Source organism: Globicephala melas, chromosome 7 (genome assembly GCF_963455315.2).
Source record: "Globicephala melas chromosome 7, mGloMel1.2, whole genome shotgun sequence".
Taxonomy (NCBI): domain Eukaryota; kingdom Metazoa; phylum Chordata; class Mammalia; order Artiodactyla; family Delphinidae; genus Globicephala; species Globicephala melas.
Genome location: NC_083320.1, coordinates 78,428,237 through 78,451,230, shown reverse-complemented (window position 1 = coordinate 78,451,230; position 22,994 = coordinate 78,428,237). Strand labels below are relative to the sequence as shown.

The 22,994-nt window shown below is 39.9% G+C and overlaps 1 protein-coding gene across 1 annotated transcript in view; it reads right to left on the bottom strand.

Moving 5' to 3' along the window:
• The window catches only part of NEB (nebulin), a 225,010-nt gene that overhangs the window by 118,320 nt on the left and 83,696 nt on the right, over positions 1-22,994 (bottom strand). Inside the window, exons 47-62 of the mRNA XM_060302454.1 lie at positions 22,491-22,598; positions 21,835-22,146; positions 21,178-21,381; positions 20,800-20,904; positions 20,605-20,712; positions 19,235-19,546; positions 18,743-18,946; positions 18,155-18,259; positions 15,007-15,114; positions 13,073-13,384; positions 12,416-12,619; positions 12,042-12,146; positions 11,847-11,954; positions 2,873-3,184; positions 2,381-2,584; positions 1,793-1,897 (exon numbers count right to left, since the gene is read on the bottom strand). Of these exons, the coding sequence (XP_060158437.1) occupies positions 1,793-1,897; positions 2,381-2,584; positions 2,873-3,184; positions 11,847-11,954; positions 12,042-12,146; positions 12,416-12,619; positions 13,073-13,384; positions 15,007-15,114; positions 18,155-18,259; positions 18,743-18,946; positions 19,235-19,546; positions 20,605-20,712; positions 20,800-20,904; positions 21,178-21,381; positions 21,835-22,146; positions 22,491-22,598 (2,916 nt within the window). The remainder of the gene's footprint in view (positions 1-1,792; positions 1,898-2,380; positions 2,585-2,872; positions 3,185-11,846; positions 11,955-12,041; positions 12,147-12,415; positions 12,620-13,072; positions 13,385-15,006; positions 15,115-18,154; positions 18,260-18,742; positions 18,947-19,234; positions 19,547-20,604; positions 20,713-20,799; positions 20,905-21,177; positions 21,382-21,834; positions 22,147-22,490; positions 22,599-22,994) is intronic.

Sequence of the window (22,994 nt, the reverse complement as noted above, 5' to 3'; positions counted from 1 at the left end):
CCTTTGTCTCTCAAAATATCTGCTCATATAGCACACGCTTTCCTGTAACACTATGGGACCTATAGTGCAGGTTTAGCTGAAAATTCACTTAATTTTGATTTCAGAGTGGGACTTGACAATTTTAGTTTGGGGTGACAATTAAGAGCTAGTTATATAAGCATTAAAATTATAGTTTGCACCCCTGAAAAATAAAATGACTTAAGGTGGTGGCTGGTCAATCTAAATTCTCTCAGTTATATTCTGCAGAAGAGTAACATGCTGTTGATTTATGCTGTCAAAGAAACAATATTTTCCTCGCTGGTAGCACAAAGCTGGAAGAAATAACTAATACATCATCTGACAGAATCTTAGAGTCACAAAAATCTCCACAGGCTTAAACCAATAGGCTCATTCTAAGAAAAACATGCAGAGAGATAAATGTCAATATTTGAACTGAGATTTAAGTTGCCAAATGTATAAATACAAGATAGAGGAAACCTAGTTTAAGCCCATGTAAGTTGTCTTAGGGTTTTGGTTGAGCCCAAGTCCCACGCACACCAGCACTGACATAGCCCCAAGGAGCCCCAAGGCACAGAGTGCAGAAATGGAGGATAAATGTCCAGAAGAGGAAATGCAATGTCGGCTGTACCCTACACTAGTCATTCCTCACTCGCAGGATTTTGTTTGGTTCTGAGAGTCACATTCCAGCAGGGGTGTCATGTGAGGAATGCCCAGGAGCTTGGGATGCTTGGATTATAAAGAGAACCTGGGGTGAAGTGGCAGCGCAGGCACACAGTGCCTATGGAGTTGGCACAGTTTGGTTCTGCATGGTCTTAGAGGATTATGTGGGTCTACAGAGAGAAACCATTGACCCAATACATGAAAAGCATCTTCTAAAGGAACTTTCCAGAACAAATAGGTTGATTTATGAGATTTATAAGCACCTCGTCACTGAGAACACTTAAGCGAAGGCAGGATGACGACCTATTGGGCGGGGACTCCTGCACTAGAGGAGACTGACCTCTCAGCCTAAACATCTGTGATTCGGATATGGGGGCACATGGCTCTATGCTCACAGAAAGTGAACAGAAAATGGGCTTGCTAATATATTTATATATTGACAGATCCTCTCTGTCTCTGTCTCTCAGTGTTATTTGATAGTCCTGTGGGGTTTTTTTTTTTTTTTTTTTTTTTGCGGTACGCGGGTCTCACTGTTGTGGCCTCTCCCGTTGCGGAGCACAGGCTCTGGATGCGCAGGCTCAGCGGCCATGGCTCACGGGCCCAGCCGCTCCGCGGCATGTGGGATCTTCCCAGACCGGGGCACGAACCCGTGTCCCCTGCATCGGCAGGCGGACTCTCAACCACTGCGCCACCAGGGAAGCCCTGTACTTTGATTTTAATCCTTGTCTTAAATCCTTTACATTAAAAATCTTAAATTTTGACCCTAAAGTACAATTTAGGAAAAATCAGTCATATGTGGCAAATACATTTAGCACAGCTATGTAGCATAAGGAGAAGATAAATGTATTTTGGTCTATTGCTAATTTCTTATATTAATAAAAGAGGAAGGTCTAATTAATCTTCTGGTTACTGCTTAAATCATTCATTCTTATCACTTGCACTTCCGAAATGATAATATGTGTTACTTGAAGACTGATGTGTAGGTAAGTGAGAAATGAAAGAGTTGGTATTCACACGGAGCAAGAAAAGACATTCTTTACAAAGTTGTCATTTAGTATTACATCACCATGGAATGGATTAACTGAAATATGAAACACCATGCAAATGTCATAGAATTAGCATCTGCTCCCACCTGACTGTAGTTGATTTTGTTCACTCTTGCCTGCGTAATTTCTGGTGTATCTGGTGCGATGTGGATCTGGGTCTTGTCTTTGTCCCAGGCTTCCGTGTATAAACGCTAGCAAGGAAAATATAAAATGTCATCAGGAAAAAACTTCAGTGTATTGTTAATCGGAACTTCAAGGCCATAAGAACTTTATAAAGAGAAATAACAAAAGGTTACATATTTTATACACATTATGTATTTTACACATATCTTCAAGTAAAGTAACCAGTTCACAGTAGAACAGATATGTATGAGTGCCTTCTTATACTCTGAGTTGTATGTTAACAGAAGGAAATTTAGAATATCTTTTACGCAGAGATGATTTTCCATAAAAATGTACCATTTTATCAGAACTACGAAATAACTACTGAAGTAAATGTTAAAATATAAATGACATAGACGTTAGGTAGACAGATATGGATAGATATAGATAGATAACAGACAGATATCTTTTGTTGCTCACTGCTCTATTTCTTTCTTCTCCTGATCATGCTTCTTTTCCTTTGGTTTAGCTTTAGGAGTCCTACCTTGGTTCTCTGAACTCTGAAGTCTCACCTTGTTCATAGTGATGGCGTTGTTCTTGGCCAACACTTGTTCCAGAGAATCAGTCACGCTGGTAAACCTGAATTTGTCTGGAGGCTGGCGATAGATTTTATCACTCAAAATTTCAGTTGCCCTTTTGCATTGTTCCACATCCAAAGAGCCAATGGGAACCCAGCCGATGCCTCTCAGCCACTGGAGATCTGCCTTGTACATATTCTGTTGATACAAATAGCCAATAAATATTTATCTCTGGTTTGGGAAAACATTTCATCAGAAGGATCTGAAATAAAGTAAGAACACTCTTGAAAACGTAGTTTGGTGGACAGGCAGGGTATCAGACAATATTCCTTTTCGGTCTGGAGGGTTTGACATTTAACACTCACAGGAAAAGAAGAAATGTTATGCCCCACTTGCAGGGGCTGGTGAGTTTGGTGCCACTTATCCAAGGGGTGTTAATTCACTGATTTCCCACCTTTGCACGGCATTATGATCCTCAGTACTCACGTCGCTCTGGAGGTCATAGGCATGCCGAGCGTGCATGACGTCGTTCTGGTCGGGCAGGCAGGTCCACTGGTGCAGGTAGTTCTTGTAGTCTATGTCACTGACCAAGGTCTGGCACTTCTTGGCCAGCACCACCCCCAGCATGTCCACTGGGCTGCTGAACTTGGTCTTCCACTTCTCAAAGTCCTTCTTGTACTCCCGGTCACTCTGGATCTTGGCCACATGCATGGACCACATCATCTTTGGGTCGTCATGTATCGCTCGGGCACCAATGTGATGGCCAAGCTGCTTACGATAATCTTCTTTGTATTTGAACTTGAAGAAGAAAAATACTGATAGTCACCTAGTATAACTTTTAGTATAAAATGATTAGTAGGCTCAGATTTTCCTATTCATTAAAAACATGTTTCCCCCCGAATATATAAATAATGTGTGTCTGCATCTTGTAAACCACTTAGAAAATAAAGCTTGTATATGTATACAAAAAAGAAAATAGGTCCCTGCGCCTGGCCAGACCCTGCGTCGTCCTGCGCTCAGCCAGTGTGCGCCCTCGTGTGTTCGGCCTCCGCAGGGCCCTTGGTGCTGCTCTAGATGGGGGTGGCAGTCAGCATGTCACCACTGGGTGGCCTTGTGCATGCACCGTCGGGCCCCGGGGAGCACGAGTTAAAGATGAAGGAACTAAGACCCGGAAAAGTGAACTCATATATTCAGAAGCTCTCTGTTTGAAGATTACACAAGCTTTGTTGTCACCAGATTGTAAATAAACTTATTTTAAAAATAAATGAGGGGAGACCTTCAAGATGGCGGAGGAGTAAGACGTGGAGATCACCTTCCTCCCCACAAATACATCAGAAATGTATCTACATGTGCAACAACTCCTACAGAACACCTTCTGAACACTGGCAGAAGACCTCAGACTTCCCCAAAGGTAAGGAACTCCTCACGTAGTTGGGTAGGGCAAAAGAAAAAAGAAAAAACAGAGACAAAAGAATAGGGACGGGACCTGCACGTCTGGGAGGGAGCTGTGAAGGAGGAAAAGTTTCCACAAACCAGGAAGCCCCTTCACTGGTGGAGACGGGGGGTGGCGGGGGGGTAGCTCTGGAGCCACAGAGGAGAGCACGGCAACAGGGGTGCAGAGGGCAAAGTGGAGAGATTCCCGTACAGAGGATCGGTGCTGACCAGCACTCAAGCCTGAGAGGCTTGTCTCTCACCCGCTGGGACGGGTCGGGGCTGGGAGCTGAGGCTCGGGCTTTGGAAGTCAGATCTCAGGGAGAGGACTGGGGTTGGCTGCGTGAGCGGAGCCTGAAGGGGGCTAGTGCACTACAGCTAGCTGGGAGGGTGTCCCGGAAAAAATCTGGACCTGCCTAAGAGGCAACAGACCATTGTTTTGGTGTGCGAAGTGAGGGAATTCAGAGCACCGCCTAAATGAGCCCCAAAGACAGGCAGGAGCCGTGGCTATCAGTGCGGACACCAGAGATGGGCATGAAATGCTAAGGATGCTGCTGAAGCCACCAAGAAGCCTGTGTGCGGGCACAGGTCACTATCCACACCTCCCTTCCGGGGAGCCTGTGCAGCCCACCACTGCCAGGGTCCCGTGATCCAGGGACAACTTCCCCGGGAGAACACATGGCTCGCCTCAGACAGTTGCCACGTTACGCTGCCCTCTGCCGCTACAGGCTCGCCCCACATCCGTACCCCTCCCTCCCCTGGCCTGAGTGAGCCAGAGGCCCCTGATCAGCTGCTACTTTAACCCCGTCCTGTCTGAGCAAAGAACAGACACCCTCAGGCAACCTACACACAGAGGCGGGGCCAAATCCAAAGCTGAACCCCAGGAGCTGTGCTAACGAAGAAGAAAAAGGGATATCTCTCCCAGCAGGCTCAGGAGCAGCAGATTAAATCTCCACCATTAACTTGATGTACCCTGCATCTGTGGAATACCTGAATAGAAAAAGAATCACCCCAAAATTGAGGCGGTGGACTTTGGGAGCAATTATATATATTTTTTTCCTTTTTCTCTTTTTGTAAGTGTGTATGTGTACACTTCTTTGTGTGATTTTGTCTATAGAGCGTTGTTTTTACCATTTGTCCTAGGATTCTGTCTATCCGTTTTTTCTTGGTTTTAGTGCTTGTTATAAGTGGTGGATTTGTTTTTTGGTTTGGTTGCTCTCTTTTTTCTTTCTTTTTTTATTAATTTTAAATTTCTAATAATTATTTTTTATTTTAATAACATCCTTCTCTTTTCTGTTTTTGTCCCTTTTCTTTTGAGCCGTGTGGCTGACAGGGCCTTGGTGTTCTGGCCAGGTGTCAGGCCTGTGCCTCTGAGGTGGGAGAGGCGAGTTCAGGACATTGATCCACCAAAGACCTCCCGACTCCACGTAATATCAAGTAGCAAAAGCTCTCCCAGAGATCTCCATGTCAATGCTAAGACCCAGCTCCACACAACGACCAGCAAGCTACAATGCTGAACACCCTATGCCAAACAACTAGCAAGACAGGAACACAACCCCACCCATTAGCAGAGAGGCTGCCTAAAATCATAATAAGGTCACAGACACCCCAAAACACACCACCAAACACAGCCCTGCCCACCAGAAAGACAAGATCCAGCCTCATCCACCAGAACACAGGCACTAGTCCCCTCCACCAGGAAGCCTACACAACCCACTGAACCAACCTTAGCCACTGGGGACAGACACCAAAAACAACAGGAACTACGAACCTGCAGCCTGCGAAAAAGAGACCCCAAACACAGTAAGTTAAGCAAAATGAGAAGACAGAGAAACACACAGCAGATGAAGGAGCAAGGTAAAAACCCACCAGACCAAACAAATGAAGAGGAAATAGGCAGTCTGCCTGAAAAGGAATGCAGAGTAATGATAGGAAAGATGATCCAAAATCCTGGAAATAGAATGGAGAAAATACAAGAAATTTTTAACAAGGACCTAGAAGAACAAAGGGGCAAACAAACAATGATGAATAACACAATAAATGAAAGTTAAAATTCTCTAGAAGGAATCCATAGCAGAATAACTGAGGTAGGAGAACGGATAAGTGACCCAGAAGATAAAAGAGTGGAAATAGTTACTGCAGAGCAGAATAAAGAAAAAAGAATGAAAAGAATTGAGGACAGTCTCAGAGACCTCTGGGACAACATTAAATGCACCAACATTCAAATTATAGGGTTGCAGAAGAAAGAGACTGAGAAAATATTTGAAGAGGTTATAGTTGAAAACTTCCCTAATATGGGAAAGGAAATAGTTAATCAAGTCCAGGAAGCACAGAGAGTCCCATACAGGATAAATCCAAGGAGAAACATGTCAAGACACATATTAATCAAATTGTCAAAAATTAAATGCAAAGAAAAAAATATTAAAAGCAGCAATGGAAAAGCAACAAATAACATACAAGAGAATCTCCATAAACTTAACAGTTGATCTTTCCACAGAAACTCTGCAAGCCAGAAGGGAATGGCAGGACATATTTAAAGTGATGAAAGGGAAAAAAGTACAACCAAGATTACTCTACCCAGCAAGGATTTCATTCAGATTTGACAGAGAAATTAAAACCTTTACAGACAAGCAAAAGCTAAGAGAATTCAGCACCACCAAACCAGCTTTACAACAAATGCTAAAGGAACTTCTCTAGGCAGGAAACACAAGAGAAGAAAAAGATCTACAAAAACAAACCCAAAATAACTAAGAAAATGGTAATAGGAACATACGTATCGATACTTACCTTAGATGTAAATGGATTAAATGCTCCGACCAAAAGACATAGACTGGCTGAATGGATACCAGCTTTACAACAAATGCTAAAGGAACTTCTCTAGGTAGGAAACACAAGAGAAAGAAAAGACCTACAATAGAAAACCCAAAATAACTAAGAAAATGGTAATAGGAACGTACATATCGATAATTACCTTAGATGTAAATGGATTAAATGCTCCAACCAAAAGACATAGACTGGTTGAATGGATACAAAAACAAGACCCATATGTATGTTATCTACAAGAGACCCACTTCAGACCTAAGGACACATACAGAGTGAAAGTGAGGGGATGGAAAAAGATATTCCATGCAAATGGAAATCTAAAGAAAGCGGGAGTAGCAATTCTCATATCAGACAAAATAGATTTTAACAAAAAGACTATTACAAGAGACAAATAAGGACACTACATCATGATCAAGGGATCGATCCAAGAAGAAGATATAACAATTGTAAATATTTATGCACCCAACATAGGAGCACCTCAACACATAAGGCAAATGCTAACAGCCATTAAAGGGGAAATTGACAGTAACACAATCATAGTAGGGGACTTTAACACCCCACTTTCATCAATGGACAAATCATCCAAAATGAAAATAAATAAGGAAACACAAGCTTTAAATGACACATTAAAAAAGATGGACTTAATTGATATTCATAGGAAATTCCATCCAAAAACAACAGAATACACTTTCTTCTCAAGTGCTCATGGAACATTCTCCAGGATAGATCATATCTTGGGTCAGAAATCAAACCATGGTAAATTTAAGAAAACTGAAATCATATCAAGTATCTCTTCCAACCACAACGCTATGAGACTAGATATCAATTACAAGAAAAATTCTGTAAAAAATACAAACACATGGAGGCTAAACAATACAGTTCTTATTAACTAAGAGATCACTGAAGAAATCAAAGAGGAAATCAAAAAATACCTAGAAATAAATGATAATGAAAATAAGATGACCCAAAACCTATGGGATGCAGCAAAAGCAGTTCTAAGAGGAAAGTTTATAGCAATACAAGCCTACCTCAAGAAACAAGAAACATCTCAAATAAACAACCTAACCTTATACCTAAAGCAATTAGAGAAAGGACAAAAAAAACCCCAAAGTTAGCAGAAGGAAAGAAATCATAAAAATCAGATCACAATTAATGGAAAAAGAAATGAAGGAAATGAGCAAAGATCAACAAAACTAAAAGCTGGTTCTTCCAGACGATAAACAAAATCGATAAACCATTAGCCAGACTCATCAAGAAGAAAAGGGAGAAGACTCATATCAAGAGAATTAGAAATGAAAAAGGAGAAGTAACAACTGACACTGCAGAAATGCCAAGGATCATGAGAGACTACTACAAGCAACTATATGCCAATAAAATGGACAACCTGGAAGAAATGGACAAATTCTTAGAAAAGCACAAACTTCTGAGACTGAACCTGCAAAAAAAAAGAAAATATAAACAGACCAATCACAAGCACTGAAATTGAGACTGTGATTAAAAATCTTCCAACAAACAAAAGCCCAGGACCAGATGGCTTCACAGGCAAATTCTATCAAACATTTAGAGAAGAGCTAACACCCATCCTTCTCAAACTCTTCCAAAATATAGCAGAGGGAGGAACACTCCCAAACTCATTGTGCGAGGCCACCAACACCCTGATACCAAAACCAGAAAAAGATGTCACAAAAAAGAAAACTAGAGGCCAATATCACTGATGAACATAGATGCAGCAATCCTCAACAATATACTAGCAAAGAGAATCCAACAGCACATTAAAAGTCTCATACACCACAATCAAGTGGGGTTTATCCCAGGAATGCAAGGATTCTTCAATATACGCAAATCAATGGGATACACCATATTAACAAACTGAAGGATAAAAACCATATGATCGTCTCAAACAGATGCAGAAAAAGCTATCGACAAAATTCAACACCAATTTATGACAAAAACCCTCCAGAAAGTTGGCAAACAGGGAACTTACCTCAACATAATAAAGGGCATATATGACAAACCCCCTGCCAAAATCGTTCTCAATGGTGAAAAACTGAAATCATTTCCACTAAGATCAGGAACAGGACAAGGTTGCTCACTCTCACCACTATTATTCCACATAGTTTTGGAAGTTTTAGCCATAGCAATTAGAGAAGAAAAAGAATGCAAATCGGAAAAGAAGAAGTAAAGCTTTCACTGTTTCCAGATGACATGATACTATACACAGAGAATCCTAAAGACGCTACCAGAAAACTACTAGAGCTAATCAATGAATTTGGTAAAGTAGCAGGATACAAAATTAACGCACAGAAATCTCTTGCATTCCTATACACTAATGATGAAAAATCTGAAAGAGAAATTAAGGAAAAACTCCCATTTACCACTGCAACAAAAAGAAGAAAATACCTAGGAATAAACTTACCTAAGGAAACAAAAGACCTGTATGCAGAAAACTATAAGACACTGATGAAAGAAATTAAAGATGATACAAACAGATGGAGAGATATACCATGTTCTTGGATTGGAAGAATCAACATTACGAAAATGATTATACTACCCAAAGCAATCTACAGATTCAATGCAATCCCTATCAAACTACCAATGGCATTTTTCACAGAACTGGAACAAAACGTTTCACAATTTTTATGGAAACACAAAAGACCTAGAATAGCCAAAGCAATCTTGAGAAAGTACAACGGTGCTGGAGGAATCAGGCTCCTGGACTTCAGGGTATACTACAAAGCTACAGTAAGTAAGACAGTATGGTACTGGCACAAAAACAGAAATATAGATCAATGTAAGAGGATAGAAAGCCCAGAGATAAACCCTCGCTCATATGGTCACCTTATTTTTGATAAAGGAGGCAAGAATATACAATGCAGAAAAAAGACAGCCTCTTCAATAAGTGGTGCTGGGAAAATTGGACAGCTACATGGAAAAGAATGAAATTAGAACACTCCCTAACACCATACACAAAAATAAATTCAAAATGGATTAATGATCTACATGTAAGGCCAAACACTATAAAACTCTTAGAGGAAAATATAGGCAGAACACTCTATGACATAAATCATAGCAAGATCCTTTTTAATCCACCTCTTATAGAAATGGAAATAAAAAAAAATAAACAAATGGGACCTAATGAAACGTAAAAGCTTTAGGCATAGCAAAGGAAAACAATAAACAAGATGAAACGACAATGCTCAGAATGGGAGAAAATATTTGCAAATGATGCAAATGACAAAGGATTCATCTCCAAAATTTACAAGCAGCTCATGCAGTGCAATAGCAAAAAAACAAACAACCCGATCCAAAAATGGGCAGAAGATCTAAATAGACACTTCTCCAAAGAAGATATCCAGATTGCCAACAGACACATGAAAGGATGCTCAACATAACTAATCATTAGAGAAATGCAAATCAAAACTACAATGAGGTATCACCTCACACCAGTCAGAATGGCCATCATCAAAAAAATCTACAAACAATAAATGTGGAGAGGTTGTGGAAAAAAGGGAACCCTCTTGCACTGTTGGTGGGAATGTAAATTGATACAGCCACTATGGAGAACAGTATGGAGGTTCCTTAAAAAACTAAAAATAGAACTACCATACGATCCAGCAATCCCACTACTGGGCATATACCCTGAGAATACCATAATTTAAAAAGAGGCATGTACCACAATGTTCACTGCAGCTCCATTTACAATAGCCAGGACATGGAAGCAACCTAAGTGTCCATCGACAGATGAATGGATAAAGAAGATGTGGCACATATATACAATGGAATATTACTCAACCATAAAAAGAAATGAAATTGAGTTATTTGTTGTGAGGTGGATGGACCTAGAGTATGTCATACAGAGTGAAGTGAGTCAGAAAGAGAAAAACAAATACCATATGCTAACACATATATATGGAATCTAAAAAAAAAAAAAAACTGGTTATGAAGAACCTAGGGGCAGGACAGGAATAAAGACGCAGATGTAGAAAACGGACTTGAGGACACAGGGAGGGGAAGGGTAAGCTGGGACAAAGTGTGAGAATAGCACTGACATATTTACACTACCAAATGTAAAACAGATAGCTAGTGGGAAGCAGCCGCATAGCACAGGGAGATCAGCTCCGTGCTTAGTAACCACCTAGAGGGGTGGGATAGGTAGGGTGGAAGGGAGACGCAAGAGGGACGAGATATGGTGATATATTTATATGTATAGCTGATTCACTTTGTTATAAAGCAGAAAGTAAAACAACACTGTAAAGCAATTAAATTCCAATAAAGATGTTAAAAAATAATAAATAAATAAAAAGAAAAAAAAGGAAATAAAAACTAAGACATTATTCTGCCATTCAGTGATAACCGCTGATGAAAACGGCTTTGTGTGTGTGTGTGTGTGTGTGTGTGTGTGTGTGTGTGTCAGAAAGAGAGAGAGAGAGAGAATAAAATTAGTAATCATAGTGTATACGGGTTTGCGCCTGCTCGTTTGTTATTATATAAGCATTTTCCTGTGTCATTATACATTCCCTACAAACATGAATTTTAATGACAGCAGGTATTCCATTATATTGGTATATATTAATACTTTTAACCATTCTGTGATCGTTGAACATTTGTTTTTAAAGTATGATAGTTACTTCCCATATTTTGGATATAAAGGGAACATATGCTTTTGACTTCACAGACAAAAGAAATAGAAGGACAAACATTTCTAGAAACGTGAGCAAACCCATATTTTGAAATAAGTAAATATCTGCAGCCAATCACAGGATGCAGAGATAAACACATGGTGCGCATGGATGGTTAGACTTTAAATAGAATAATGTGTCCCATTCCTTCAGCCCTTACAGGTTCATTGGTTTACAGGGAATGAATGGGCTGGGTTTGGAGGGGATCCTATGATGAGCTCAATTGTATATAAGTACACATCATGTGGAAAAGCCAAAAGGCTGTCTGAGCTATAGTCAAGTAGCCAGTGCTTTTGTTCAGCAGGGAACAGACAGTATTTTGAAATGCATGTTGCTGTGGACTCAGCCATACCTAGAAGTTAACCTTTATGTTGAGAGTTTTATTACCATTATGTTAAACTATTTACTTACAAAAAACTGTTAGCTAGAACCTTAACTTCATAGCTTACTTGCTCTACTACATATCTTTGAGAGAGAAAGAAATCTTTGAGCCAAAGCTGAGCAAAGAACTCTACAGGTGCACTTACTTCACTTGCAATGTCTCTGGAGGCCTTGGCCATCCTGATGGGAATGGCATCTATCCGCATATCATAGCCTTTCTTCTTGGCTTCTTCTAGGCCAAGTTTATAGTGTTTCTGAAATAGACATAAATCATCGTAAGTTTGATATATAAAGTGCAGTGCAAGAAAAAATATATCATGCACCATGAATACATTGCTTACCTCACTGTAATTTATTGTGTTTTGTTTAGCAAGTAAAACTTCAGGGGTGTCTGGCATAATGTGGACAGTGGTTTTATCTTTATCCCAAGCTTCTGTATAGAGATGCTGAAAGAAACAAAGGATGTGACTAGTACAGGCCAGTGATGAATCTGGTTCTTAATGAGAGTAAAGAGAGCCCACTCTGTGAGTCAGTACTTGTGACACCATTACGTCTAGGTGTCTCATGTCAGTAAGAAGCACAAAACTTACTTAAAAACCACTTTAATACCAAGCAAAATAATTGAATGTGATTTTTCTTTTATCAAAACAGACTTCAGTGTTTACATACACACATACAAAAATTGACACCCCGCTCAAGTAAAAAAAGGACTTACGTGGTTCATGGTAATAGCGTTGTTTTTTGCCAAAACCATTGGGATGGAATCCATAAGGCTGGAAAATGTGAATTTATCTGGGTGCTGGCGGTAAACGTGGTCACTCAAAATCTGGGTAGCTCTCTTGTTCCTCTCATCCTCAAGAGAGCCAGTAGGAAACCAGCCAATGCCTTTGAGCCACTGAAGGTCAGCCTTGTACAAATTCTGAAATTGTAAGTGATAAACCACTAAACATCAGCATAATGATATGCCTTAAAGAAATAAAAATTTGAATTATAATACATTGTATTATATTATATATTTCAATGCTTGGATTCTTGGGAAATTTAAAAATTTTGCTATATCTTGTGAATCCACCCAATATTCAGATTAGAAACCTATTTTGAAAAACATTTTAAACAGAACATAGAGAATGACCCAACTCTACTAGATCAATAATCTAGAGGTTTCCATCAAAGCAATCAGTGCTTTGCTGGTTCTTTCTTTATGGAAATAATGATGCTCTCAGATGTCTGTGTGACTGGATAGAGAGTGGGCATTAGTCCAGGGAGGTAGAACTCAGTTGTATAAACTCAACTCCCCTCATTTTGGGGGAACTTGGATACTTAGGAAATCAGACATGGTGTTTTGTTGGCCAAAGGAAAATCTTATACTCACATCACTCTGGAGGTCATAGGCTTGTCGAGCATGGGTGACGTCAGTCTGGTCAGGCAGGCAGGTCCACTGGTGCAGGTAGTTCTTGTAGTCCGCGTCACTGACCAAGGCCTGGCACTTCTTGGCCTGCACCATCCCCAGCATGTCCACTGGGCTGCTGAACTTGGTCTTCCACTTCTCAAAGTCCTTCTTGTACTCCCTGTCACTCTGGATCTTGGCCACATGCATGGACCACATCATCTTCGGGTCATCTTTCACGTCCCGGGCTCCAATGTGATGGCCAAGCTGCTTGCGGTAACCAACTTTGTATTTGTACTGAGATGAAAATGCACAAATTAGATTTTTATTTTAAGCCCGTAGAGGTCACAAGCCCGTACATAATCATCTTGCTTATATCGCTGTTGTACGTTGACTTTTGCTAATAAGCACTAACTCAAGGCAATATCCTACCTTTCCCCTAGAAGATTATAGAGGTAATAAAATAGATGGAATTCATATAATTGTAGTGTATACCCCAAATCACCTATGGCCTGGTAACAAGGAATAGTTCCGGGGGCAGCAAATGCATGTGGACCAAGGGACTTGGAGAAATGGGTTAGGCACTAAAAGTACATCAGAAAAGAGATGCACTTGGTGACAAGATGTGTTTAATAAGTAGTAAAATGAGTGTCTGGCTCCTTTGAGGATGAAGTCAAGGTCAAGGACTACTTGCAGTAGCAACAGAAGAGAATTTCCTGTTTCATAATGGATTCAGGCATTCAGTGGTGGTGGCAAATCGGGGCATCATTTTGGAAACTGGTTATACTAGGGAAGCTGACCTAGCAGCCCAGTTGCTTAGAGCATGCTCCTAATAAAGTCATGGGTTCTCATCTCTCATGGACCAACAGTGTTGTTATTATTCCATGTCCAAAGACGTTGTCCTGGAATCCGAGCCAATTATCCAAAATACATGCTTCTAGTCTCAAAGATAACTGAGTGAGAAAGTATAAACGAGTCAGCAGAGGCAATATAGTACAGTGGGAAGGAATGAGGTTGCTTGGAGTTTCAACTCCATCACCTACTAAGAGTTTGATTTTAGACAAGTTGCTTAAGCAACCCATAAAACAGGGATAATCACAATCTTACATCCTAGGGTAATTATGAAAAATAAGTGACATAATGCATATAACATTCTTAGCACAGATTTCTCAACACTTCTTGGTTATTATTATTTTGTTATATATTATTATTGGCATATATCCATTTGTAGGAAAGGTACAACATACGTAAACTAAAGTGAGTCACTAATATGATCTTCCAAAATAAAGGGCAGCATATTACCATATTCCCAAATAGTGGGTCTTCATTTTTAGAGCAGTGGTCTGTTCCTCAAGAATTCCCTGAGGTACCAGGAAGGATGATTGTTTTATTCTGGGAGTCACAAGCCACAAGCCAGGAGCTAGTGTTAAGGGTGCAAGTTTGGGCTAGTCTGGCACTGATCAACTGCCTTCTTTTCATGATTTTACAAGGGTGAATTGTAATGGCAAGTGTCATATGCATTTTTTGAATATTGTATATTAAAATGCTATATAAAGCTAGGCCCTGATTCTCACTGGGAGAACTTAAGTTTATGAGTCACACTTTCTATAAGCACTGTGACAATTTTTATATAAGCATCTCCAAGCCTGCAGCTACACTCTAACGAATTCCACATGAATGGATCTTTCTCTGTTCTTGGTGGATCCGCTTTCACTGAAGATACTGTGACTTAGTGGCTATAAAACTTTTCTGTAAACATCAAATTTTTCATTTCCCTCAAAACTAGGTTTTTGAAAAACCCTACACAAATACATCAGGATATACTTCCAAAGGGCCAGGAAAGTTCTTTTAGAAGATTTAGTTCAGTGAAAATGTCACTTCAGACTGACCACATACTAGAAGTAAAACTGACAACTCACATCACTGATGATGTCCCTGGAGGCCTTGGCTGCCACAATCGGTATGGCATCACTTCGCAAGTCGTAGCCTTTCTTCTTTGCTTCTTCGTTGGCGAGTTTATACAGACTCTAAATTTGGGCAAAAAACAAAATCAGTTACAGGTTGACATTCATATCCTAAAATGACAGACGACTAAAATAATTCACCAAGTTCTACACGGGTAGGTGCCTGTAATAATGTCACTTTTGAGAGTTCTAAGCTTTCTGCAGTTTTGGCTGAAGTTGAGACTTAAACATGATACCTATATGGAATATGGCACCTTTGTTTTTTTTATTTTAAAACTTATGTTACATTAACCATATACAGATATTATTCATGGTTTTAAAACTTTTAGTTATAACAATGAATCAGTTTTGGAAAGAACTGGAAAAATTAAGCTGAAACTCATGGGCCTAAGGTGGCAAAATGTGGACAGAAGGGACACTCATTTGATCCACATTTATTCTGCACTGACTCTGTGCCATGACTGTGCTTCGTACTTGGGAAACAAAGATGAATATGAGGCCTCTCCCATCTTCAGGGTTTCTGGGAGAACTGATGGAAAGACTGATAACCTGCGGAACAAGCTGCCAAAAAGTCAGACCATGAAAGGTGTTTTAACCATATTATTAAGAATGAGCTCCACGGGACTTCCCTAGTGCCGCAGTGGACAAGACTCCACGGTCCCAATGCAGGGGGCCTGGGTTTGATCCCTGGTCAGGGAACTAGATCCCACATGCATGGCGCAACTAAGAGTTTGCATACCACAGCTGGGGTGCCTGCATGCTGCTACTAAGAAGCCAGAGAGCTGCAACTAAGGAGCCCTGGGGCCGCAGCTGGGGAGCCTGGCTGCCGCAACTAAGGAGCCCACGAGCCACGGCTGGAGAGCCCACCTGTCACAACTAAGACCCCACGCAACCAAATAGATACATAAATAAGTAAATATTAAAAAAAAAAAGATTGAATGTTAAAAAAAAAAAGAACGAGCTCTAGGAAGGAGCAATTTATTCTGAATTGAAAATCAGGAAATTTCCTCAGAGGGCATGACCTTGGCATTGGACCCTGAGTGATAAATATGGTTTCAATAGACTGAGATGGTGGTCAAGGGCAGAGGAACTTCCATGAATCAAAGTACGGGGCAGTGAAAGTGCAGGGGCGTCAAGCGGCGGGGTGGTGGTGGTGGGGCGGGGGGGGGCAGTGCCAGAGGAAGTGGCAGGACAGAACTGAAAAGAATCAGAGTCGGGCTATGAAGGCCTGGTGCTAAGATAACTTTATCCTTAATTCTATAGGAAAAGGGAAACCAACAACAATCTTTGAGGAAGAGTGACATCATCAAATTTGCATTGTATCTTCCTATCCTAAATGAGAAAGAAACACAATAGAAATGAACTAAACTGACAGAGAATAGTCAGAGAAAGCAGACCAGGCGGGTTAGGCAATCGGTTCAGGCATTCTTCCTGGGCCTCTTCAAACCAGGGGCAACATACAACATCTCTGAGCTTTTGCAGCAAAGACAGAGTTGACACTTCCAGAAATGCTGAGTGGCTAGTTACAGGGACCCTTTGTCTCTCAAAATATCTGCTCATATAGCACACGCTTTCCTGTAACACTATGGGACCTATAGTGCAGGTTTAGCTGAAAATTCACTTAATTTTGATTTCAGAGTGGGACTTGACAATTTTAGTTTGGGGTGACAATTAAGAGCTAGTTATATAAGCATTAAAATTATAGTTTGCACCCCTGAAAAATAAAATGACTTAAGGTGGTGGCTAGTCAATCTAAATTCTCTCAGTTATATTCTGCAGAAGAGTAACACGCTGTTGATTTATGCTGTCAAAGAAACAATATTTTCCTCGCTGGTAGCACAAAGCTGGAAGAAATAACTAATACATCATCTGACAGAATCTTAGAGTCACAAAAATCTCCACAGGCTTAAACCAATAGGCTCATTCTAAGAAAAACATGCAGAGAGATAAATGTCAATATTTGAACTGAGATTTAAGTTGCCAAATGTATAAATACAAGATAGAGGAAACCTAGTTTAAGCCCATGTAAGTTGTCTTAGGGTTTTGGTTGAGCCCAAGTCCCACGCACACCAGCACTGACATAGCCCCAAGGAGCCCCAAGGCACAGAGTGCAGAAATGGAGGATAAATGTCCAGAAGAGGAAATGCAATGTCGGCTGTACCCTACACTAGTCATTCCTCACTCGCAGGATTTTGTTTGGTTCTGAGAGTCACATTCCAGCAGGGGTGTCATGTGAGGAATGCCCAGGAGCTTGGGATGCTTGGATTATAAAGAGAACCTGGGGTGAAGTGGCAGCGCAGGCACACAGTGCCTATGGAGTTGGCACAGTTTGGTTCTGCATGGTCTTAGAGGATTATGTGGGTCTACAGAGAGAAACCATTGACCCAATACATGAAAAGCATCTTCTAAAGGAACTTTCCAGAACAAATAGGTTGATTTATGAGATTTATAAGCACCTCGTCACTGAGAACACTTAAGCTAAGGCAGGATGACGACCTATTGGGTGGGGACTCCTGCACTAGAGGAGACTGACCTCTCAGCCTAAACATCTGTGATTCGGATATGGGGGCACATGGCTCTATGCTCACAGAAACTGAACAGGAAATGGGCTTGCTAATATATTTATACATTGACAGATCCTCTCGGTCTCTGTCTGTCTGTCTCTCAGTGTTATTTGACTGTACTGTGATTTTAATCCTTGACTTAAATCTTGTACATTAAAAATTTTAAATTTTGACCCTAAAGTACAATTTAGGAAAAATCAGTCATATGTGGCAAATACATTTAGCACAGCTATGTAGCATAAGGAGGAGATAAACGTATTTCGGTCTATTGCTAATTTCTTAAATTAATAAAAGAGGAAGGTCTAATTAATCTTCTGGTTACTGCTTAAATCATTCATTCTTATAACTTGCACTTCCGAAATGATGTGTTACTTGAAGACTGATGTGTAGGTAAGTGAGAAATGAAAGAGTTGGTATTCACACGGAGCAAGAAAAGACATTCTTTACAAAGTTGTCATTTAGTATTACATCACCATGGAATGGATTAACTGAAATATGAAACACCATGCAAATGTCATAGAATTAGCATCTGCTCCCACCTGACTGTAGTTGATTTTGTTCACTCTTGCCTGCGTAATTTCTGGTGTATCTGGTGCGATGTGGATCTGGGTCTTGTCTTTGTCCCAGGCTTCCGTGTATAAACGCTAGCAAGGAAAATATAAAATGTCATCAGGAAAAAACTTCAGTGTATTGTTAATCGGAACTTCAAGGCCATAAGAACTTTATAAAGAGAAATAACAAAAGGTTACATATTTTATACACATTATGTATTTTACACATATCTTCAAGTAAAGTAACCAGTTCACAGTAGAACAGATATGTATGAGTGCCTTCTTATACTCTGAGTTGTATGTTAACAGAAGGAAATTTAGAATATCTTTTACGCAGAGATGATTTTCCATAAAAATGTACCATTTTATCAGAACTACGAAATAACTACTGAAGTAAATGTTAAAATATAAATGACATAGACGTTAGGTAGACAGATATGGATAGATATAGATAGATAACAGACAGATATCTTTTGTTGCTCACTGCTCTATTTCTTTCTTCTCCTGATCATGCTTCTTTTCCTTTGGTTTAGCTTTAGGAGTCCTACCTTGGTTCTCTGAACTCTGAAGTCTCACCTTGTTCATAGTGATGGCGTTGTTCTTGGCCAACACTTGTTCCAGAGAATCAGTCACGCTGGTAAACCTGAATTTGTCTGGAGGCTGGCGATAGATTTTATCACTCAAAATTTCAGTTGCCCTTTTGCATTGTTCCACATCCAAAGAGCCAATGGGAACCCAGCCGATGCCTCTCAGCCATTGGAGATCTGCCTTGTACATATTCTGTTGATACAAATAGCCAATAAATATTTATCTCTGGTTTGGGAAAACATTTCATCAGAAGGATATGAAATAAAGTAAGAACACTCTTGAAAACGTAGTTCGGTGGACAGGCAGGGTATCAGACAATATTCCTTTTCGGTCTGGAGGGTTTGACATTTAACACTCACAGGAAAAGAAGAAATGTTATGCCCCACTTGCAGGGGCTGGTGAGTTTGGTGCCACTTATCCAAGGGGTGTTAATTCACTGATTTCCCACCTTTGCACGGCATTATGATCCTCAGTACTCACGTCGCTCTGGAGGTCATAGGCATGCCGAGCGTGCATGACGTCGTTCTGGTCGGGCAGGCAGGTCCACTGGTGCAGGTAGTTCTTGTAGTCTATGTCACTGACCAAGGTCTGGCACTTCTTGGCCAGCACCACCCCCAGCATGTCCACTGGGCTGCTGAACTTGGTCTTCCACTTCTCAAAGTCCTTCTTGTACTCCCGGTCACTCTGGATCTTGGCCACATGCATGGACCACATCATCTTGGGGTCATCACGTATCGCTCGGGCACCAATGTGATGGCCAAGCTGCTTACGATAACCTTCTTTGTATTTGAACTTGAAGAAGAAAAATACTGATAGTCACCTAGTATAACTTTTAGTATAAAATGATTAGTAGGCTCAGATTTTCCTATTCATTAAAAACATGTTTCCCCCTGAAATATAAATAATATGTGTGTCTGCATCTTGTAAACCCTTTCGAAAATAAAGCTTGTATATGTATACAGAAAAGAAAATAAAAAGACATTATTCTGCCATTCAGTGATAACCGCTGATGAAAACGGCTTTGTGTGTGTGTGTGTGTGTGTGTGTGTGAGAGAGAGACAGAGAGAGAGAAAGATTAAAATTAGGAGTCATACTGTATATGGATTTGTACCTGCTTATTTCAGTTATTATATAAGCATTTTCCTGTGTCATTATACATTCCCTACAAACATGAATTTTAATGACAGCAAGTATTCCATTATATTGGTATATATTAATACTTTTAACCATTCTGTGATCATTGAACATTTGTTTTTAAAGTATGATAGTTACTTCCCATATTTTGGATATAAAGGGAACATATGCTTTTGACTTCACAGACAAAAGAAATAGAAGGACAAACATTTCTATAAACGTGAGCAAATCCATATTTTGAAATAAGTAAATATCTGCAGCCAATCACAGGATGCAGAGATAAACACATGGTGCACATGAATGGTTGGACTTTAAATAGAATAATGTGTCCCATTCCTTCAGCCCTTACAGGTTCATTGGTTTACAGGGAATGAATGGGCTGGGTTTGGAGGGGATCCTATGATGAGCTCAATTGTATATAAGTACACATCATGTGGAAAAGCCAAAAGGCTGTCTGAGCTATAGTCAAGTAGCCAGTGCTTTTGTTCAGCAGGGAACAGACAGTATTTTGAAATGCATGTTGCTGTGAACTCAGCCATACCTAGAAGTTAACCTTTATGTTGAGAGTTTTATTACCATTATGTTAAACTATTTACTTACAAAAAACTGTTAGCTAGAACCTTAACTTCATAGCTTACTTGCTCTACTACATATCTTTGAGAGAGAAAGAAATCTTTGAGCCAAAGCTGAGCAAAGAACTCTGCAGGTGCACTTACTTCACTTGCAATGTCTCTGGAGGCCTTGGCCATCCTGATGGGAATGGCATCTATCCGCATATCATAGCCTTTCTTCTTGGCTTCTTCTAGGCCAAGTTTATAGTGTTTCTGAAATAGACATAAATCATCGTAAGTTTGATATATAAAGTGCAGTGCAAGAAAAAATATATCATGCACCATGAATACATTGCTTACCTCACTGTAATTTATTGTGTTTTGTTTAGCAAGTAAAACTTCAGGGGTGTCTGGCATAATGTGGACAGTGGTTTTATCTTTATCCCAAGCTTCTGTATAGAGATGCTGAAAGAAACAAAAAAAGGATGTGACTAGTACAGGCCAGTGATGAATCTGGTTCTTAATGAGAGTAAAGAGAGCCCACTCTGTGAGTCAGTACTTGTGACACCATTACGTCTAGGTGTCTCATGTCAGTAAGAAGCACAAAACTTACTTAAAAACCACTTTAATACCAAGCAAAATAATTGAATGTGATTTTTCTTTTATCAAAACAGATTTCAGTGTTTACATACACACATACAAAAATTGACACCCCGCTCAAGTAAAAGAAGGACTTACGTGGTTCATGGTAATAGCGTTGTTTTTTGCCAAAACCATTGGGATGGAATCCATAAGGCTGGAAAATGTGAATTTATCTGGGTGCTGGCGGTAAACATGGTCACTCAAAATCTGGGTAGCTCTCTTGTTCCTCTCATCCTCAAGAGAGCCAGTAGGAAACCAGCCAGTGCCTTTGAGCCACTGAAGGTCGGCCTTGTACAAATTCTGAAATTGTAAGTGATAAACCACTAAACATCAGCATAATGATATGCCTTAAAGAAATAAAAATTTGAATTATAATACATTGTATTATATTATATATTTCAATGCTTGGATTCTTGGGAAATTTAAAAATTTTGCTATGTCTTGTGAATCCACCCAATATTCAGATTAGAAACCTATTTTGAAAAACATTTTAAACAGAACATAGAGAATGACCCAACTCTACTAGATCAATAATCTAGAGGTTTCCATCAAAGCAATCAGTGCTTTGCTGGTTCTTTCTTTATGGAAATAATGATGCTCTCAGATGTCTGTGTGACTGGATAGAGAGTGGGCATTAGTCCAGGGAGGTAGAACTCAGTTGTATAAACTCAACTCCCCTCATTTTGGGGGAACTTGGATACTTAAGTAAGCAGACATGGTGTTTTGTTGGCCAAAGGAAAATCTTATACTCACATCACTCTGGAGGTCATAGGCTTGTCGAGCATGGGTGACATCAGTCTGGTCGGGCAGGCAGGTCCACTGGTGCAGGTAGTTCTTGTAGTCTATGTCACTGACCAAGGCCTGGCACTTCTTGGCCTGCACCACCCCCAGCATGTCCACTGGGCTGCTGAACTTGGTCTTCCACTTCTCAAAGTCCTTCTTGTACTCCCTGTCACTCTGGATCTTGGCCACATGCATGGACCACATCATCTTCGGGTCATCTTTCACGTCCCGGGCTCCAATGTGATGGCCAAGCTGCTTGCGAAAAGCTTCCTTGTACTTGTACTAAAGGAAACAAAAAGAAATCATGTCTTATTCTTTTTAAGATTAACTTATATTACTATCTTTGTGGCAAATTACAGAGAACATATATTCCAAATATCACCAAGGGTAGAGAGCCACAGATTTAAGGTTTTTTTGATAGTAAAGATTAAAGGCTAAATCCTACAAATTCCATACATAATAAATGCATCCTTGAATTTATCCTCATCTCACACTGCGTCCCTGGGATCATTTCACTATGTTTCAATTTGTTACTTAGAGGACTGTGTTCAATTTAATATTAACTTGAGACTGCTCTGAAGTGAAAATTGCAATCCAATCAATACAAACAAGGGAGAAAGTCTTACTTCGCTTGCAATTTCTCGGGATGCTTTTGCTGCTTTGAGTGGTATGGCATCAACGGGAAGATCGTAACCTTTTTTCTTCAGCTCCTCATAACCCATTCGGTAGTGTTTCTGTTAAGAGATGAAAATCACTTTGAAAAAAGCTATTTTCCATAAACGTCTGCATCATAATGAATCCAACGTGCTAAATATTTTAAGAGCTCATGAGGATAGTACAATATGTGCTCTAGAATACTCAAATGTAATTGGAAATTATGCTTATTGATTGCTGATGGTCCTGTTTTAAACTTGAAAGCTCTTCAATTACTTAGATCAATAAAATTAAATGTCATCTCTTCCCAAATGTTTATGAGAATGAGATAGACAGAAGTAAATTGGTAGAGAAATGAAATGAAATTATCATTTAGGTGCTGTTTTCCAATTAACTTTGAATGTTTCATTAGAAGATTTTGTTAGAAAAGAGCAATGCCTTTAAAAAAAAATTTATTTAATTAATTTATTTTTGGC